Source organism: Eretmochelys imbricata, chromosome 15, assembly GCF_965152235.1.
Source record: "Eretmochelys imbricata isolate rEreImb1 chromosome 15, rEreImb1.hap1, whole genome shotgun sequence".
In the NCBI taxonomy this organism is placed as follows: domain Eukaryota; kingdom Metazoa; phylum Chordata; order Testudines; family Cheloniidae; genus Eretmochelys; species Eretmochelys imbricata.
In genome coordinates, this window is record NC_135586.1 from 57,806 (window position 1) to 79,220 (window position 21,415).

General features: G+C 50.4%; 2 protein-coding genes across 2 annotated transcripts; one reads left to right on the forward strand and one right to left on the reverse strand.

Moving 5' to 3' along the window:
* Positions 1-200: 200 nt before the first annotated feature.
* On the reverse strand, positions 201-3,746 carry C15H5orf52 (chromosome 15 C5orf52 homolog). Its single transcript, XM_077835328.1, has 3 exons — positions 3,670-3,746; positions 2,378-2,486; positions 201-458 (listed from the first exon to the last, which is right to left on the reverse strand). The coding sequence occupies exons 1-3, from the start codon at positions 3,744-3,746 to the stop codon at positions 201-203; spliced, it is 444 nt and encodes a 147-aa protein (XP_077691454.1).
* Positions 3,747-8,370: 4,624 nt separating this feature from the next.
* On the forward strand, positions 8,371-8,937 carry DUSP18 (dual specificity phosphatase 18). Its single transcript, XM_077835255.1, has one exon. It carries the CDS (start codon positions 8,371-8,373, stop codon positions 8,935-8,937), a length of 567 nt encoding a protein of 188 aa, XP_077691381.1.
* The last annotated feature ends 12,478 nt before the right edge of the window (positions 8,938-21,415 follow it).

Genomic DNA, 21,415 nt, shown 5'->3' on the forward strand with positions numbered 1-21,415 from the left:
AGAAGCAGCAGAAAGGGAATGGCTATTCAGTTCATTTGTATTAGTTTATTGCTGAAACAACTAAGACCCTGCACTAGCTTTAACTCTCTTCATCTCCTCTTTGCTAAAAAGGCAACCTGAGTGTCAGAGATGTTGGAAAGAAACTCATTAGAAACTAAGAAAACAGCCTGACAGGGGTGCTGGATGAATGCCTCTCTGGATCATTTTTCAAACATGACGGTTGCTTCTTTCTTGGGGATTGCTTGCTGGCTGCCTTCTTGGGACCTCCTCATAGTCAGACTAGCAGAAGCAATCGCCAAGTTCTTGGTTCTCTGATTGATCAGCTCCAGTATTTTCCCAAATTTATCAGACTCCTTCTTCCACCGCGATATCTTCTTCTGCTGGTCACTCATGAACTTCTTCTTTAAATGCTCATAAAAGTGACTGCTCTTTTTTCTTGTCTCCTCCAAGTGATTTACCTTTAGGACAACAAATGTGTGATTTTCAGCACAGGATCCAGTGATGGTTCAAAAAAGCTCCAAAGTGGGGACAGACTTTGGGGAAAGATGTGTCCTCCAGGATCCTCCCCCACTCCCTGGGCTTTCACAGTAACTCCCTTACTGCTGATCGAGAGGGCTTTCAAATGCATAACACTTCTCTGAAAATTGACCTGGGAAGGTTGGTCAAGTACCTCTGCCTCCTTATCAGCTTTTCTGGGTTTCACCAGGATCAACAGAGATCTGCCCACTGAGGCCGAGAACACTCCCTGACATTCTGGAATTGACTGGATGCAGTGTTCAAAAGTTACTACCTTGCATACAGACAGAAATGCCATTGAGGTATGTGTAGGGCCAGTCTCCTTGTTTAGATTTCAGAGTAGCAGCCGTGTTAGTCTGTATTCGCAAAAAGAAAAGGAGTACTTGTGGCACCTTAGAGACTCCTTGTTTAATATCCGTATCCTTGTTCTGCTATCATAGGGACAAGAACCTGAGTAGTACAGAAGAACCCAAATCTGTGCAGTGCAGAGATGAGGTAATCTCCCCTGGTATCTCTAATGTGCTCATCAATGTGTTATCTACAACCAAGTGGGAGCAAAACAAGAGGGAACTGATTGCTGAAATGTTGTAAACGCCTGACAGCTGTGGCTATTTCCCACTCTCAGGGAGCTGGGTGGTCAGGGCCAGATGCTCAAAGGCACCTAACTGGAGATATCTTTGAGGAGCTGGGTCTCCGTGCTTTACGTATCAGTCCTGCATCACAAGCACTGCTCGTTCTTCCCAGATATTTTGAGCAGGCTGATCACTCCTTGTCCAGCTTGAGCCCCCTAACATCCCAGAGGACAGAGATTCCCTATGGTCTTAATGTTCCATAATAGGACTAACTCCCAGACAGGCCATGCCAATGAGAAAACACCCATATTTTAAGACCAGGAGGGAGAATCAGCACTCTACCTGAGCCTTCATGAAAAGCCGATGGCCTCCTTATTCTAAATGCTCTCTCTCCCTCTTGTTTCCCACTCCCCCGAGGAGAGCCCTTGGGTAGAGATCCTGCAAGGTTTGCCCTGATCCAACAAAATGCTGAATCACATGAACTAATGTCAATGAAGACAATGACACTACCTGCACGCTTACAATTAAGCATGTGCTCCAGGGCTTTGTTGGATTGGGATCAAAGTGCTCAGCACTTATAGGACACATAATAAATAAGGTGGTCCTCAGATCCTGCCTCATCCATAATCAGAGGTGGCCTCCCAATGTCTTCTGCTGCAGAGAAGGTAGAAGGGGCTCCACTGAGAAGTTACAGAATTATAGAATCATAGATTAGGGTTGGAAGAGACCTCAGCAGGTCATCTAGTCCAACCTCCTGCTCAAAACAGGACCAACCCCAACTAAATCATCCCAGCCAAGGCTTTCTCAAGCTGGGCCTTAAAAACCTCTAAGGATGGAGATTCCACCACCTCCCTAGGTAACCCATTCCAGTGCTTCACCACCCCCTAGCGAAATAGTTTTTCCTAGTATCCAACCTAGACCTTTCCCCAGACATGACCAGCAAGGCTCACTGGTGCAGCAAACAAACCTTCCTTTTACACTAGGAATTGAATGTTGCCTCCATGGTGTTCCCAACCTTCACAGCAAGACAACTGGATTCCGACTTGAAACCAGACCTTCTTTCTCACTATGGCTCCTGGACCAGGAGCCATTTCAGATAATTTCTAACAGCCGTCAACAATGCTTTTATTCTGGGGACGAGATGTCTCAGTGCCTTGGAGCAGGGCTACAGAACCATTCACCTCTAGCTCAGAGAGAGGAGTGCAGTGTGCTGGGGGTAGGGTCCTGGTTTGCTCTAGTCATTGTGCTGGGGGTCTCTCCAAATGCCAGAGAAGGGGTGTGAGCGTTACCTTTATCTCCTGAATTCGCTGGACACTGGTGTTGTCACGGATGATGACCGTGGATAAGTGACTCTTTGGCAAAAACCTTTTCACAGCCACTTCACTGCCATTGAACAGACTGAGGAGGGGAAAGGGGCTTTGTTATAGTTTTCCCGCTCAGGAGAAGCAATACCATTGCTTGCTTAGCCCTACTGTTCACAGCCCCGCAAGCCAGACACCACACGGTGATGGAGTCACCCTGCCTTACTCAAGAGTTCACATTCTTTGCTGACGTCACATGGCTCGAAGGCGTGTATTTTAGGTCTCAGATATTTATCACCAAAGTCTGAGCCTTCTAACTGAGAGGGTCACACCGAATCTTCCACCCAGTATACAGGATTTCTATCAGGCTCTCTCATCCCCCAGAGAGAGAAACTCTAGCCCAGCCACCAACACCCTCACCCCAAGAACATGTAGTCTAGTCCCTTCTGCCACCAAATACACTGATGCTCTCTCCTCTCATCCCAGCCCCTCAGTGAACACACAGCTCAGTCCTACCCCTGGCCCCTGCCAATACACTTATCTCAATTGCCTCCTTCACCCAAAAAAATACACAGAGCATCCTCTCCTTTCCCTTCCCATTTCCCTAATACACCTCCCTCAGAGATGTACCAATGGGGGTGGTGGGGTGTTCAGACTGAGAGCGGGAAAGGGCTGTCAATAGGAGGACAGATGTTGCAGAGAGATGTCCTGTCCCCAAGGGAAGGTGAGAAAGAAAAAGGACTACCTGTGGCCAGGGTGAGGGGGGAACAGGGCGCTCCCTCCCTGTGCCTGAGGTAAGAGGTCGCTATGTGGGGCGGGGGTGTGCCCCTATGTGTGTGTCAGGGACGGGGGTTCCCTGTCCAGGGGCAAGAGTGGGGGGATGGAGGGTCCCTGTGCAGGGCAGGGGTGTGTCCCTGTGCTAGGGGGATCCCTTGTGCCCAGGAATGAGTGGGTGGCCGAGGGTCCCTGTGTCAGGGAATGAGAGTGGGGGGTAGAGGGTAGGATGGTCCCTGTGCCCAGGGGTGAGAGTTGGAGGCCAGAGGGTCCTTGCAAGGGGGTCCCTGTGCCCCAGGATAGAAGTGGAAGGCAGGGGGGTCTCTGTGCAATTGGGGGGGTCCTTGTGCCTGGTGGTAGAAGTGGGGGGCCAGGAGTCCCTGTGAAGTGGGCGGGTCCCTGTGCCAGGGAGAAAGTGGGGGTCCCTGTGCCAGGGGGTGGTCGTGGGGGGCGGAGCTCCCTGTGCAGTGTGGGGGGGTCCCTGTGCACTTCGCCCCGGCCCGCACCTGAACAGCACCAGCACTTGGTTGACGCGGGGCTGGAAGAAGGTGACCCGGGGCCGCGAGTCCTTCTGCTCCTCCATCGCGGCTCGGCTGGGCCGAGCCGCTGCCTCGGGGGCCGGCGTGTCACAAGGGCCGCAGGGAAGAGGGGTCTGGTGGGTGGCGATCGCGGCGGGACCCCGGGGGCGATGCGGGGGGGACTGGGGGCTCGGGAGGTGCGGGATCCCGGGGCACCGGTGGCGATCCTGGGCTCGGCGAGGTGCGGGATCCCGGGAGTGGTTCTCGGGCTCGCCCGCAGCGCTGGAGGGGCGCGATTGTCCCTGCGCGGGCCCCGTGGACGGTTGCCCCGGAGACCAAGGAGCCGCGCGGTGTCGGGGTCAGAGGCAGGAGGTGGCGCCAGGGGGGACGGGGGGTGAGTGCAGGCCCGGGGGGGTGAGCGCAGCCGGGCGGGGGCGTCCCACGGTCCGGAGCCTCCCAGCCCTTCCCGGGGCCCCGGCCCAGCCCGCCGCCAGCAGGGTCGCCGGAAGGCCCCAGCTGCGGGAGCCCCTTCGCGACGGGTTATATCTGTGCGGAGCCAGGGGGGTTGGGCCCGCCGGGCCGGGCCATGAGCTCCTCGCCGCGGAGCGGCTTGGACACTGGCCGCCAGCTAGATGGGGGGGGGGGGGGGGGCAAACTTTTTGGCCCGCGGGCCACATCGGGGAATAGCACTTATATGGCGGGCCATGAATGCTCACAAAATTGGGGTTGGGCTGCGGGAGGCTGTGCGGGCTCAGGGGTGGAGCTGGGGATGAGGAGTTTGGCGTGTAGGAGGGTGCTCTGGACTGGGATCGAGGGGGTTGTAGGGCGGGAGAGGGATCAGGGCTGGGGCAGGGGCGTGGGGAGGAGCTCAGAGGCAGGCTTCAAGTGGCACTTATCTCAGGCAGCTCCCAGAAGCAGGGGCATATCCTGTCTCCAGCTCCTACGTGGAGGTGCGGCCAGGCGGCTCTGCATGCTGCCCCATCCGCAGGCACTGTCCCCGCACCTCCCATTGGAGCGCCGATGGGAACCATTGGACTGCATAGGAACCGAAGCGGGGCCATGACGCAGCTTCCAAGAGCCATGTGAGCGGCCCCGACCCAGCGGTGCAGCCAGAGCACCAGAGCAGGACCGAGCCACGTGGTGTGGCTCGTGGGCTGGCTTAAAACGGTTTGTGGGCTGAATCTGGCCTGCGGGCTGTAGTCTGCCCACCCCTGAGCCAGAAGGTACAGCACAGCCCCAGCATCACATCTCTTGGGGCAGGGCTGACTCACCCTTGTCCCGCACGTGGGGCAGGCAGTGCCCAGCACCCACTGAGCCACCTGCCTTCCAGTGCTAGCGCTTTGGGGCAGGCTGTACAGCACCGGGCACCACAGAGTCCTCGGCCATGCCTGGGGCTGCTAGACATAACCACTATACCGATAACCATGCTGGGTTATAAGCAGAATGATAAGTTACAAGTATTCACAGCACGGAGTCGGTCAGAGTCCTGTGTTCAAACAGAGAGGTTACAAATGAGAATAAAGTCTCCTGCTAGGCTTCCTGCCCATGAGCCAGGGCCTGCCTCCATTGAGAAAAGGGCAGGGGAGCCTCATTATAGCCCTGTTAAGTTTCAGGATTTCCAAGTCTCAGGAACCTGAACATTCATTCCCCCGCACCTCCTGCCAAAGCTCTACAAAGCCTTTCAGTGTTTACTCCCACAGATTCCCTTCCTTGAAAGACACACACACACTCAGCTCACCATTTTTCTACACCTTTTGCCCTAAACTATTGTGGATGCAGAAGTGGGTGCATTCAGGCTGTGAACAGTGGTCGCTGTGTGTGTTTGTTAAGCACTGTCGGATCACTTGGTGTATTAGGATTTGAAATGATTGTAATGATAGCAAAGTAACCCGTATAATTTCTCCACTTCCCCCCATTTTGCATTATGTGTTGAGGTCATTGGCTATCTTTCACCTTGCACTTTATGTAACCTTGTGAGACTGTTCTTGCAGCTGTGCAGGGATGGCCAAACGGTAGCTTTGGGATGCAGAAATGGCCTCTCCTTGAAGCACTCTGAGTTCAGTTGTGGTGCAGTACCCTACGCTGCAGGAGATAGCATGCCACCCTGCTCCTGTTTCCTCCTATAGTTGCCACACTTTCATAGAGACAGAGCAGGAGTGTAATCCTAAAGCAGAAACAGCAGTTTTCTGCACCAAAAGGCAACCAGCTCTGCTAAAAGAAAAGAAGTACTTGTGGCACCTTAGAGACTAACCACAAGTACTCCTTTTCTTTTTGCGAATACAGACTAACACGGCTGTTACTCTGAAACCTGTCATTATGCACAGCTCTGCTAAGAGTCAGTGGGGAAAAAAGAGCAGGTAAACATCTGAGAGTGTAAATCCTGATACTAGCACTTTGAACTTACATAGTACCTGCCATTTGAGGAGTTCAGTGCACTTTACAAATTATAATTTACTCTCATAGTTGTAACCCTAACTCACCAACAGTAACATGTAATCTGTAAATGAATCCTAATGCTGATCTTTACTCTCACCAGCAATCCATAACTCTGAATATAAAAAGAAAAGGAGGACTTGTGGCACCTTAAAGACTAACAAATTTATTTGAGCATAAGCTTTCGTGAGCTACAGCTCAGAATGCATCTGATGAAGTGAGCTGTAGCTCACGAAAGCTTATGCTCAAATAAATTTGTTAGTCTCTAAGGTGCCACAAGTCCTCCTTTTCTTTTTGCGGGTACAGACTAACATGGCTGCTACTATGAAATCTGAATGTAAAATGAACCATTTACCTGAAACCTATAACTGGTTATGCCAAATCCAATCCATATTTGTAACTCTAACCCACAAGTGTAACTCTCATGTGTAAATTGTAACATATCTGAAACACACAACCCAATCTTAACCCTATACATAACCCAAGATCATAACCAATAAACTGCAAGCATTGACTGCAGTCAATATATAACCCATGTTTGTAACCTAAACTCATAATTTTAAACCCATAATACATCATTTTATGTTTCTATAAACCTTTTCATCCACATAGGACTATACAAATAGGCTTGGAAGGATTAGATTTTTATCAGTAAATGTCAGTTTTACTTTATACACGTAAACCAACAAAAAAAATATTTCCATAGCTGATAGACGTTACAGACATACAAAGAATAATGCTGCTTGATGTTGACCCCCACATAATTCATGCAAAAATTTAAATCAGTAACCATTTAATTTTAAAAAATATATATCTGTCAAAATTATTTTAAAAAATTCAGATTCGGCCCAGCCTATATATAAATATCCAAGCATGAGGCTGCCCACTGTAGATTCCACCTGGCTGGAAAAAGCAAGGCTGCCCCAGTGGTTCATGCTGTTGCCCAGCCCTCTCACAGTTTCTATCACTGTACAATATAGGGCCTGGGTTTTTCCTTCCTTTTGGCCATAGCTCAGTATCATCTAGTGGGCTCCTGTACATTTCTAACTTGTTGTGAAAGCTGGAGGAGGGGATGGAGCTAATTCTGAGCCCTGTTTAATGGCTGCTTAGTATTGTTCAACAAGGACTTGTCTACCTGAGACAGAGCCTGTATTCAAATACAGGTTTCAGAGCAGCAGCCGTGTTAGTCTGTATCTGCAAAAAGAAAAGGAGTACTTGTGGCACCTTAGAGGCTCTAAGGTGCCACAAGTATTCCTTTTCTTTATTCCAATACAGTAGTTCTCAACCAGGGGTACATGTACCCTTAGGGGTATGCAGAGGTCTTCCAAGGGGTACATCAACTCATCTAGATATTTGCCTAGTTTTACAACAAGCTACATAAAAAGCACTAGCAAAGTCAATACAAACTAAAATTTCATACAGATAATGACTTGTTTATACTGCTCTATAGACTATACACTGAAATGTAAGTACAATATTTATATGCTAGTTGATTTATTTTATAATTATGTGCTAAAAATGAGAAAGTCAGCAATTTTTCATTAACAGTGTGCTGTGACACTTGTATTTTTAGGTCTGATTTTGTAAGCAAGTAGTTTTTAAATGAAATGAAACTTGGGGTACACAAGACAAATCAGCCTCCTGAAGGGCTACAGTAACCTGGAAAGGTTGAGAGTCTAATACAGTAACTGTTCTAATTCAGTAGCTGGGGTTGGTGGGTTTAGATGTGTCCCTAGAGAACAGTCTTGAAAGGCTGGGCACAGGGCCTTCTCCATTCGCGGTCCATAATCTTGCAATGGTCTTCCCTAGTAGACATCTAGGGCATCCTTGCAAGTCAGGCTAAGGCTTGCTGCAGGTGTTTGTGGTACAGAATGTGCTTACTGCACGTGCTCTTGGATTTGTTTGGCAGCTTGCCTGTCGTGAGCATGAACTCCATTAGGCTGTGGAATAGTCTCTTGGAAAAGGAGTGAAAACCCGCTTCACTTGTGACATCAGATGGAATCACTCTGCATTTATAAAGCGATCATGCATTGGCTGGGAGCTGGACTGGATGAGGCCTAAGATGGCTTCCCCATCTTTAACGTGGATGATTCTAGATCTAGTTAATTTTTAAAGCACGTGAAAACTTCACCTTTACTAGTTTGGTGGCAGCAATCTACTGCCTTCAGTCTCCCAAGTGTCTTCTCTCTGTTTTCTCTAGGCAAAGAGTGTGACGATGCAGCCCTCCATTGCAGCTGGTTTATAAAGTTTGCCTTAATGAATACAGTTTTGGGGACTATTCCCATCTTATTCAGGCATCCGTCCATTTATGGCCTGTCCCGGATCACCAGTAGCCTGTACCTCAGCAATGGTACGGCTGCCAATAACAAGCTCCTGCTCTTCGCCAGCCAGATCACTACTGTCATCAATGTGTCTGTGGAGGTGGTGAACACCTTCTATCCAGACATTCACTACATGCACATCCCTGTAACTGACACCCCCATCTCTCGCCTCTACGATTACTTTGACCTCGTGGCAGATAGGATCCATAATGTGGACCTACAGCAAGGCCGGACACTGCTACACTGCGCTGCAGGCATCAGCAGGTCAGCTGCCCTGTGTCTGGCCTATTTGATGAAGTACCATGCCATGTCTCTCGCGAATGCTTATGCCTGGGTCAAGTCCTGCCGCCCCATCATCAGACCTAACAATGGGTTCTGGCGACAGCTTGTCCAGTATGAGTATAAACTCTTCGGCACCAATACAGTCCGAATGGTCAACTCTCCACTGGGTTTGATCCCGGATCTCTATGAAAATGAAGTAAGAATAATGATAGCATTTTGACTGTAACTAGGTTTACCACATCTCATGAAGGAGCCCAGAGGGAAAACAAAGGGGCAGCTAAGCTTGATGAAGTTTGGAATGTGGACAATAAACTCTTCAGCCCTGTGAGGACTACTGCCCTGCTGGTATAAGTATAGGGGATTAGCTGAGACGAATGGGGCTATCTGGTTTTTATTATAAATAAAACCAAATTTAAACTACACTGTTGGGTTTCACATCCCATTTGTATTGACTTCTGATAGGAGCTCTAGGTGCTGTCTGAATGCTACTGGTATGTGTTAAGAAAGCATCCTTTTATCCCACCATTGTGAGATGTTCGTCATCTCTGGCTCTGTTCACGCTCAGGGATAGATTCCAGCGGAAACTCAGAACAATGGGAAAGTTGCCAACTATTCTTTTTCTAAATAGGAATTGAAATGAAGTGTTCTGAAAAACTGACCCCAAGCCCAATCCTTTGCTGTGTTGCAGAGATGCTAGAGATGTCCCCTGCATCCCTGTTTCCAGAAGCTTAAGGATTCCCTGCCTTCTCCCTTCACCTCTGCATCTCATTACCCCCACTGCCTTTCTGCTGGAGGATGCATAGGCACTCCTCCCTTCAGAGATCCTTAATCATCTGAGGGAATTGCTTGCAAAAACCTGGTGACTTCCACACCCACAACGTCCTACGGCTCAAGGTTCTGCCTCTGCAGCACTGCTAGCCTGTGCAGAGAGAAAATGGGACCAGGAAACAGGCAAACATGGGGTTCCTACATGGCAGTTTTGATCAGTGTCACAAGATCACCAGCCTTCCTACAAACTTGAGGCCTGATCCTATCAGGAGCAGGCCCCATCTTTTTAGTTCCTGAAGGATTACAGTGAAGTTGTCAGGTGTCCTTGCTTTGGCCATTTTGGCTTGAGCAGTGGCAGCAGCTATCTCAGTCATTACACTCCCCTCAAACCGTCGAGTCTGGCACCTGAGGCTTGGGGCTGCATGGAGGATCTCCATGTTTGAAGGGGAAGATCTCTTCAGCCTCAGGGAACAGAAGATGATGTAGAAATGATGGACACAATGTCCACTGTTATACCTCTTCAGCCTGGTATCCTGGCGAGATCACCCTATGTCTGCTGGTTTCCACGCTTATTTTAACCCTGTTCTTGAACTATACAACAGCCCTAATACAGTGCAAGGCAGAAGCATGGCTCAGGGGCACAGTCCAATCCCATCCAAGGTGAAAGGTCTTGTCTACACTGTTTCAGTGCGAGTGTAGTACCTGCAATAGTGCAATTAGTCCTCCTAGTACAATCCCACTATGCTCTTGCTCACCCACGAGCAACAGCTCAGACCACGGGCTGTCATGGGTCAAACTAGCTGCACGCAGGCCCAAGAACAGCCAGGATGGTCCAGGGATGGTTTTAGATCTGTTCAGCCCTTCTGCTCCCCTATTCAGGGCAGGTCCGAGAGACACTAAGGCTGTATGTAGCTGGTCTCACCTCTTCTTGTTCCCCATGCGCACCCTGGCACTCAGTCCCATGAGCAGCAATAAAGGACACCCCAATAATCCAAAATACAACTTTGCTAGAACTTAACAAGAGCAGAAAAAGCTAATTTTCTTTTAAATGTCCAGAGGATTCACTTGTGTCACACCTCCTGCCACACACACACACTGGTTAGTCTACAGCCGCCCTGCATCCCCTATGTAGAGGAAGGGAGGGAGGTCACTGCAGTCTGCTTCTTGCCTCAGCAAATCACCCATGCCCCTGAGATCTGAAAGAGGCAGACAAACCAGGGCACACAGATACACAGCAAAGCTAATGCTAGCCTCAGATACCCAGTAAACCCTAGTGATTCATTATTGCTTATCCTCACTGAGTAATAGAACAGCCCCCAGGGGCACCACTGCCATAGATGAGGGCAGGCATGGAGGCTGTATGGGGGGCCCCAGGTAGATGTCCTCCAGCTGGGCCCAGACAAGTCCTAGAGGGATCCTAGAGGGAGACCATTAGTGCAGTTACAGAACAATAACATAGCAAAATTAATGCATCAGTCACAGAATGACAAGAATAGGGGGTGTTGCTATAGACCCCTCCAGGAAACCCCCTCTGTACTGTGTATTTTATGCCAGCCCTGGGGTGCCCATCGCTGCTCCTTTCCCCCACCCCCATCTGTCTGTCCCCACAACCTCAGACAGACTCCTGTGGCTCTCTCTGCGCCTGCTTGCGGAGGCGCCCTGTTGTGGAGGCGCAGCAAGGCAGCCATCCCCTGCAGCCCCCCTTGGCTGGGTTCCTGGTCAATGGGCTGGGAGCCGGGTCAGCACTGGGGGAGAAGTGGGGGATGAATGCAGCATGTGGAGACCCTCCGCAGCATGCAGGGACGGGGGGAGCTGCCCCCCAGGTGAGAGTGCCCCACATTGCTGACCCATGGCTACATGGAAATTTTATACATTAAACATCAATTTTATTATGTATATTTCAAGTATTTTATAAAAATAAAGTATAGGTATCACCAATGTCTTAGACAATAAAATACATTTTTATCTTAAGCCAGTTTGACACAGTCTTTTATGAGATTCCCTGCAGCTTTTTGAGTATGATTCTCAGCCACCTTTAAGACAGTTTTCCTTAAGAGATCACTTTGTGAGGGTTTCCTTCAATGGTGCCATCATATAACTTCTCTGCAGCATGAAAATAGATGTAGATTTAGTTCCTCAAGAGAATCAAATGCTGGTGGTTGTTTCAGAAAAGGGAAGAGAGGGTCACAGGTTCCCTTGGCAGAGAAGAATCTACACAGTTCAACCAGAAGTTGGCACAGCTGACATGATAATGGCTGCCCTGGCAGAAGACAGGGTCTGAGTTTCCTGAAAAAGCCTGCCGAGTAAAGTAGTGATTACTACAAAAGCTGCCTTTATAGCCATACAGGGCTGAGCACTAATGAGGGGGCAGCAGACCCTGCCTGATTGAGGCCACAGAGACAGCATACTGAAAACTGGACCCACATGACATGAGATGGAGGTCCCTCACCTTTAATTGTGAAGTTACAAGTCCAATGGTCCAACCTGAGCCAGAGTGGCTCTAACAGAGCAGCTGGTGGCCTCAGGATATACTAGAAACAACACAGCTCTATGAGCTCTGAGCACTGGTCATTGCTTAGTTTAGTAGCTCTGTTCAGAAGCATTGTGCTAGGCACTGCACAGTCAAAGGCAGCCAGTCCTGCTTTGAACAGATTGCACTTAACCCACCAAACAACATGCACCTTGTGCTTTACGGGTAAAGGCCCTGCAGAAACACGTGATCCCTTTCCAGCGACACAGAGCTGAGTCCATAGGAACGGACAGGGCTGGCTGCATTTACCGCTTAGTTCCCCTTCACCTCTGTTCAGCAAATGCCACAAACTTTGCCAGGTGCTAAATCCTGCCCAGGTGAGTGGATTTCACCTCCCAGGGAGGGCTCCAAAAGCTAGAAAGTTACATCAACAGAGTCAAGAAAGAGAAACAAGAGTCAAGGTATTCCATCCCTAAGAGTTAGAGACCCAGCTGCAAGGAGCCCATATAATGCACCAGCTCTCAAGGAAAGGGAGGTAAAACAAAGCTTCCAACTTCTGATGAGCATTAAAGAGCCCACGGCACTTTGCAGAGTAAGGGTGCAGGGTAACCCGGCAGGGACCCAACCAAATGCAGGAGCTGTTCCCATAGCTTTACAATGCTAACTACATCAATAGCAATCGCTTGTCGACATACCGCCTTGTGCTGTGATCCAACTGGCTCTCATGCACGAACTAAACAGGTCAAGCAAACCAGGTCAGGTCCTAGAGGGGAGACCTCTTAAGGAACAGCAGGAAGTGGTGATGGGCGGGGGGGGACTCTTGACTGATGCACTAAGTCAGCTGCCAGCGTGGTGGTAAGGTCACCCAGCTACTGGAGAGGTTGTCTGCTGGACAAGACATAAAGATGATGCAATGTCTTGCACCTGCGTGAGTTGTCAACGGTGGGAATTGAATTACATCCTTCGTGTGAGCCTCTACTGCCTAAGCTAAACTTTGGTAGTCAGGGCTGCTGCAGGCTCCTAAATGTCTCTATGTAGCCTAGCCGCCACTAGAGGGGATAGAGTGCCACCCTGAGGCTCTCACTAGCTGCAGTCAAGATTCAGAGTAACAGCCGTGTTAGTCTGTATTTGCAAAAAGAAAAGGAGTACTTGTGGCACCTTAGAGACTAACCAATTTATTTGAGCATAAGCTTTTGTGAGCTACAGCTCACTTCATCGGATGCATCGAAAGCTTATGCTCAAATAAATTGGTTAGTCTCTAAGGTGCCACAAGTACTCCTTTTCTTTTTGTAGTCAAGAGAGATTCTAGGGGATCTAGGGGATTTTTACTAGAGTGGATGCATTAGCCCCAGCGTCCTGGCCATGCTGCAATTGGAGAATTACATTCTGCCTCCCTTGTAGTTTCCATTGAAAAGCTTATCCCCAGCTGTTGGTGTTGAAGGCTATTAATCAGCTGCTGCCATGTTTCACCCCAGACAAGTATATTTTGGATGGTTTGGCTTCCTGCAGGAGGAAAGGTTGTACTGTACACATGGACAATCATTCATCATTACAGCCCCCACGGGGCTGCACAACCTAGGTACAGCTTGCAGCATTTGGACAGTCAGCCGCCTATCAAACAGGTGAGTGCGTGATGATTTGAGCAGACTTCTGCCTGTACCAAAGCAGGTGAATGATGAATGGGGCTCCTGTTCCCCTCCTGACCCCATTCAGCAGCAGTAGGGTCGCCAAGGCACTTGCTCCTGCTGCTCCCCGCCATCTGCCCTGAGATTCCACACAATCTGGGGGCTGAGCTGCCCTCAGAGTAACTCCAGGTTTGTCCTAGGATAAAGATCAGAACTCAGGCAGGATCAAAGGGGTATTGCCTTCCAAACAGGAGCTCTAGCCCACGGCCTCTGAGTTAATGAGGCTTTGTCCTTTGCTAGCTGCCTTGGAGCCACAGTTAGTTCCGCTTTACCGATGGCGATACTGACTCATGGAGAGTCCACATGTTGTGCCCAAAGTCACACAAGTCAGTTGTAAAGCCAGAAAGAGAACCCAGGAGTCCTGGGTCCCACTCCCTGCTCTAACCACTAGGAAACACTCCACTTCCTTGCCATCTGCAGCTGTTTACTCTTGAGTCCCAAGGAAGATTTCAGAAACAAAATAGCAGCTGCCCCAGGAGAAAGAGTACAGCCAGATCACCTGAAGGCCTCCCCAGCCCACACACGGACACCCACCGCCCCAGGGCTGGGAGTTTTTTGCATAAGCTGAAATGTCTTACCAACCTCTGGAGAATATTGGGGCTGAGCGAGAGAAAAGCCTGCAGGTTATTCCTGGCTAAGTCCACCTTCCATGGGCTGTGCTGCAACAGCTTGCTGGCTACCTTCTGAGTCTTCATCCCTCTTTCAACACTGTTAGACACCCTGTAAACTTCAGGCAAACCTGCCCACGAGGGAAGGTGCTAGTCAGGGGAAGAAGAGACACCCAAAGACAGCTTCTCTGGGGAAATTAGCTGTCACTGTGCTGTCTGCATCCTTGGGCATTCAACCAGGAACAATGGAAGGTAGAGGATTAATGGCTACAGACCCAGTGGTCTGGCCTTAAAGCCCCATCAGGCATGCAGTTTGCAGGGCATTGTTTGCAAAGTAGGTGACTATAAATTCAGGTGATCATATGTCCTGCTTTGGCTGGGACAGTCCCTTTGAGCCCTGTTCCAGCCTCCCGACTTTTTTTTTTTTTTGGGGGGGGGGGGGGCAAAAATGGGCATTTGTTCCATTTGCTCTTGCCAACTTGATCATTCGGCAAGAGCAAATGGGACAAATGCCCACCTTTGTCAACAAGTGGGGCGTGGAGGAACATGCATGGAGATGAGCAGTGATGCCAGCTCCACACGGGTTGAGGCAGGGCTCAGGCAAGCAGGGCTTGAGCGAGCAGCGACTCCATCTCCAGGCTCCTGGGAGTGGGGGCAGGCAGGGCTCGGGCGAGCAACAATGTCAGCCTCACCCAGGGAGGTGGGGGCAGGGTTTGGGAGAGCAGCTTGGGCCAGCCTCACACTGCGGGGGGGGGTCTGGCTAGCCCCACATGGTGTCCAGTTTTCCCTTTGGGAAATAGGGTCAACTTACTATTAATATAGATCCCAGAGGGAGCTGCGTATTTGGGCGTGGGAAGAATCCTTCCATAGAGGGTCTCACAGAATTAGAGTTACCCCACAAGAGACGTGGGTCCTGCAGCGTGACCCCCCACCTGAGCCCAGTGCAGCTCCAGAGGAGCCCATCGTCCTCGCACCCCCTTTGTGTGAGGGCCCAGAACACCACCTGGGAGTGTGAGGGCAAAGAAACCATGTATGGGGCACCAGACGGAGCAATAGTCCATCTAACCCAAGCATCCCCTCCACTTCCACAAAACACACCGCTGGGTTATCTAATCCCCTGGCCTGTCTCAGACAGCGACCAATGCAGGATTCTCCAGAGAAAGCTGTGAACCCACATCATGCACCTCATTGTACTTCTACTGGGGGCCAGGGCGCACAAGGAGGGATTTCGTCTTGACCCCAGCAGGAGGGGTTCCACCTAATGAAGAGAGGAAAGAGCATCTTCGCAAGCAGGCTGGCTAACCTAGTGAGGAGGGCTTTAAACTAGGTTCACCGGGGGAAGGAGACCAAAGCCCTGAGGTAAGTGGGGAAGTGGGATACCGGGAGGAAGCATGAGCAGGAGAGCGCAAGTGGGGAGGGCTCCTGCCTCATGCTGAGAAAGCTGGATGCGGGTTATTTTAAGTGCCTATACACAAATGCAAGAAGCCTGGGAAACAAGCAGGGAGAACTGGAAGTCCTGGCACAGTCAAGGAATTATGATGTGATTGGAATAACAGAGACTTGGTGGGATAACTCACATGACTGGAGTACTGTCATGGATGGATATAAACTGTTCAGGAAGGACAGGCAGGGCAGAAAAGGTGGGGGAGTTGCATTGTATGTAAGAGAGCAGTATGACTGCTCAGAGCTCCGGTATGAAACTGCAGAAAAATCTGAGAGTCTCTGGATTAAGTTTAGAAGTGTGAGCAACAAGGGTGATGTCGTGGTGGGAAGAAAAGGAGTACTTGTGGCACCTTAGAGACTAACCTTAGTCTCTAAGGTGCCACAAGTACTCCTTTTCTTTTTGCGAATACAGACTAACACGGCTGTTACTCTGAAACCTGTCGTGGTGGGAGTCTGCTGTAGTCCACAAGACCAGGGGGATGAGGTGGACGAAGCTTTCTTCCAGCAACTAACAGAAGTTACTAGATCGCAGGCCCTGGTTCTCATGGAAGACTTCAATCACCCTGATATCTGCTGGGAGAGCAATACAGAGGTGCACAGACAATCCAAGAAGTTTTTGGAAAGTGTAGGTGCAAGTGCTGGAGGAACCAAATAGGGGCAGAGCTCTTCTTGACCTGCTGCTCACAAACCGGGAAGAATTAGTAGGGGAAGCAAAAGTTGATGGGAAGCGACCATGAGATGCTCTAGTTCAGGATCCTGACACAAGGAAGAAAGGAAAGCAGCAGAATATGGACCCTGGACTTCAGAAAAGCAGACTTTGACTCCCTCAGGGAACTGATGGGCAGGATCCCCTGGGAGAATAACATGAGGGGGAAAGGAGTCCAGGAGAGCTGGCTGTATTTTAAAGAATCCTTATTGAGGTTACAGGAACAAACCATCCCGATGTGTAGAAAGAACAGTAAATATGGCAGGCAACCAGCTTGGCTTAACAGTGAAATCCTTGCTGATCTTAAACACAAAAAAGAAGCTTACAAGAAGTGGAAGATTGGACAAATGACCAGGGAGGAGTAAAAAATATTGCTCAGGCATGCAGGACTGAAAGGTCAAATCACACCTGGAGTTGCAGCTAGCAAGAGATGTTAAGAGTAACAAGAAGGGTTTCTCCAGGTATGTTAGCAACAAGAAGAAAGTCAAGGGAAGTGTGGGCCCCTTACTGAATGAGGGAGGCAACCTAGTGATAGAGGATGTGGAAAAAGCTAATGTACTCAATGCTTTTTTTGCCTCTGTCTTCACGAACAAGGTCAGTTCCCTGACTGCTGCACTGGGCAGCACAGCATGGGGAGGAGACGACCAGCCCTCTGTGGAGAAAGAAGTGGTTCAGGACTATTTAGAAAAGCTGGATGAGCACAAGTCCATGGGGCCGGATGTGTTGCATCCAAAGGTGCTAAAGGAGTTGGCGGATGTGATTGCAGAGCCATTAGCCATTATTTTGAAAACTCATGGTCATCACGCGGGGTAACTGGAAAAAGGCTACTGTAGTGCCCATCTTTTAAAAAGGGAAGAAGGAGGATCCTGGGAACTACAGGCCAGTCAGCCTCACCTCAGTCCCTGGAAAAGTCATGGAGCAGGTCCTCAAAGAATCAATTCTGAAGCACTTAGAGGAGAGGAAAGTGATCAGGAACAGTCAGCATGGATTCACCAAGGGCAAGTCATGCCTGACTAATCTAATTGCCTTCTATGACGAGATAACTGGCTCTGTGCAAGAGGGGAAAGCAGTGGACGTGTTATTCCTTGACTTTAGCAAAGCTTTTGATCAGTAGCGTAGCTAGGGGGAAGCGGGGCAGCAGCCGCTCCCCCACAGAGCAGAAGTGGCACCTTTTTAATTACTTGGCACCTTTTAAATTTGTACTCACCCGGCAGCGCTCTGAGTCTTCGGCGGCTGGTCAGGGGGAGCAGAGATTAAAAAAAGCGCCACCCCCTGGTACTCAGCTCCAGGTCTTCAGCAGCACTTCGGCGTCGGGTCCTTCACTCATTCCAGTTTTCGGCGGCATTGCAGTGGCAGGGGGGGCACTGAAGGACCCCACTGCCCCACCACCGCAATGCCGCTGAAGACTGGAGCGAGTGAAGGACCTGACGTCGAAGTGCTGCTGAAGACCCGGAGCGCCGCTGGGTGAGTACCAGGGGGTGGCGCCTTTTTTTTCCTCTCCGCTCCCCCTGTTTTTTCCACCTCGCTATGCCACTGCTTTTGACACGGTCTCTCACAGTATTCTTGCCAGCAAGTTAAAGAAGTATGGGCTGGATGAATGCACTATAAGGTGGATAGAAAGCTGGCTAGATCGTCGGGCTCAACGGGTAGTGATCAATGGCTCCATGTCTAGTTGGCAGCCGGTATCAAGTGGAGTGCCCCAAGGGTCGGTCCTGGGGCCGGTTTTGTTCAATATCTTCTTTAATGATCTGGAAGATGGCGTGGACTGCACCCTCAGCAAGTTTGCAGATGACACTAAACTGCATTGCCAATAGCAGCGTCCCCACCATACCCAAGATGTACGCGGTCCCTAGAGGCTACAGAAGCACCTCACTGCACACGGACTGCTGGCTGATACTGCATAGGCTCTCGTTGGCCTGGTCAATTACCTGTAAGGAGAAGAGAGAGAGGCACGATGTCTAAAGCCAGCCTGATGGGGTGCTGGGTTGCCTTCTTCGCATGCAATGCACCCTCCAAAGCAAAGGGGCAGAGCAAGACTAGCCAAGGCCCATGTCTGATAGAACTATGCCGTCTCCCCCATGCCCAGGGCAGTGTGCAGCCCCTGCTGGCCGACATGGACTCAGTTCCCAACAGCTGCCTGCCCACATGACTTAAGGGATGTTCTGATGTGACCGAAGGAGCTGAGAGGGCCATCTCCGAGCCCAAGGGCATCTGCTCCTCCTCCCAGGATCATCCTGACAGCAGTGAGCTGGGAGCTATGCCCCGGCCACCATTCTCATCCACATCTTTTCCGGCCTGAAGGCCCAAATCTCAAGGTGCTGCCTTCCATGTCCCCTAGGCACACTCATCTCACACCCTTCTGACCTTGTCCTTCTGGGTTTTATCATCCCTGGCCCCTGCTCTGCCACAAACAGGACCAAAGTGAGATCCTAGCCTCCGGTCATGTGAGGCAATTCAGAGCACAGGCCACAACTCCCAAGTAAGTACCCTGAGCAGAGGCCCAAGAGAGAAGCATCAGCCCCAACCCAGAGCGGGAAGGTCTGCTATTTGCTCCTCAGTGCACCTCAGCCCCACACATCCCTCGCTTGGCCCATCTAAGCAGGCCTCAGAACAGGGAGAGGGACTGATGTTTCAGGACAGTCCGAAGGGGGAGAAAATGGGAGCTAAGGAGGCTGAATATCAGGGAGTGTCTCCGGCATGCGGCACTTCACGGAGCTCCTGGGCACGGACACCGGGCTCTGCAAAGGTCCATCCACACTGCAGTGTAAGGGTTCGAACTCCAGCTCCAGCCTAAACCCCCTTCCGTCTACATACATCGCTCTAACCCAGAGCTCAGGACCCCATGGGGTGGAGGATCCGAGCCTGTGCCAAGCTGGGATCCAGGATATAAGCCTTACTGCTTTGTAGTGTAGATGCAGCCCCACTGGGCTCATGCTCCAGAGGTATGCCTACACTGCAGTAAAACCCCCGTGGCTGGCCTGGGTCAGCAGACTTAGGTTGTGGGGCTGTAAAACTGCAGTAGATGTTTGGGCCCAGGCTGGAACCTGGGCTCTGTGATCCACTCCCTTGCAGGCTCCCAGAGCCCCAGCCTGAACATCGACACTGAGGTTTTATAGCACCGCAGCCTGAGCTCAAGTCAGCTGCCATGGACCCACCATGGGCTTTCTGTTGCAGTGTAGACATAATCCAGCAGTCCGCCAAAAGTATCCCACGATTCCATGGGCTGACTTTCTTTGTCCTCTGGACAGTCAAATTTGTTGGACAGTCACATTTTCCCCACACTGCACTGTGAACAAAGAGCTAGAGTGGCACTTTTTGGGAAAAAGAAAAGGAGTACTTGTGGCACCTTAGAGACTAACCAATTTATCTGAGCATAAGCTTTCGTGAGCTACAGCTCACTTCATCAGATGCATACTGTGGAAACTGCAGAAGACATTATATACACAGAGACCATGAAACAATACCTCCTCCCACCCCACTTTCCTGCTGGTAATAGCTTATCTAAAATGATCACTCTCCTTACAATGTGTATGATAATCAAGTTGGGCCATTTCCAGCACAGATGTGAGAAAACCTGGATTTGTGCTAGAAATGGCCCAACTTGATTATCATACACACTGTAAGGAGAGTGATCACTTTAGATAAGCTATTACCAGCAGGAGAGTGGGGTAGGAGGAGGTATTGTTTCATGGTCTCTGTGTATATAATGTCTTCTGCAGTTTCCACAGTATGCATCTAATGAAGTGAGCTGTAGCTCACGAAAGCTTATGCTCAAATAAATTGGTTAGTCTCTAAGGTGCCACAAGTCCTCCTTTTCTTTTTGCAAATACAGACTAACACGGCTGTTACTCTGAAACCTGACTTTTTGGGAAGGCGCTAGGAAGTCTGGGACATGGGTGGGTGGACTCAGGCCCACATAATGCAGTGTAGATGCTGGAGCCCCAGGCTGGAACCCAGGGATCAACTATTCCAAACCTGGAGTTACAAATGAGTGTAGATGCTCAAGCCCTAAGTTAACAAACCCAGGGTCTGCTAACTCGAGTTCAGCTAACCCTGGGCTTCCATTACAACATAAACAGACCCCAAAAGGCCAGCAATGGCCAGTCACAGTGATTCAAGTCCACACGGGGGCTGTCTCCTCATCTCTGTTCTCCAAGCAGGGGCAGATTAAGTTCGGACCTGTGGCCCCATATCTGCATCATGATGATCAGGGAAAAGGGGACTGACCCCCACTACCAAAACCACAGGCGCCTACCACTCCAGCTATGGGAGCAATGTCTGGAGCGGTGCATAGCCGGCTGTCACAGCGACAGAGGCCAGCCAGTAGAGGGAGCCCTGCTCCCATGCACTGAACCCACAGAATGCACTTAGATGCTGGGCCCGAGGCCTTGAGGGAGGGAGAGAGCGCGAGTCCTTCCCACACCAAGTCTGTGTCTGGGCAGGGAGACTCAGGGCCCCCCAGCAGGCTTAGGGAGAGAGAGAAGGGCAGGAAGGAAGGTCAAGACTCAGAGTCAGTGCAGGGATTAGTTTGTGGGCCCCATTTGTCCAAAGCCCAGTGCCTGCAGGGGGTCAGGGGGGGAGGGCAGAGAGCCACTCCCGCCAGGAGGGGGTGCTGAGGAGTGGGCGCTGCAGGCCAGATTTCTAGAAGTATCATAGAATATTAGGGTTGGAAGAGACCTCAGGAGGTCATCTAGCCCAATCCCCTGCTCAAAGCAGGACCAACACCAACTAAATCATCCCAGCAAGGGCTTTGTCAAGTTGGGCCTTAAAAACCTCTAAGGATGGAGATTCCACCACCTCCCTAGGTAACCCATTCCAGTGCTTCACCACCCTCCTAGTGAAATAGTGTTTCCTAATATCCAACCTAGACCTCCCCCACTCCAACTTGAGACCATTGCTCCTTGTTCTGTCATCTGCCACCACTGAGAACAGCCGAGCTCCACCCTCTTTGGAACTCCCCATCAGGTAGTTGAAGGCTGCTATCAAATCCCCCCTTGCTCTTCTCTTCTGCAGACTAA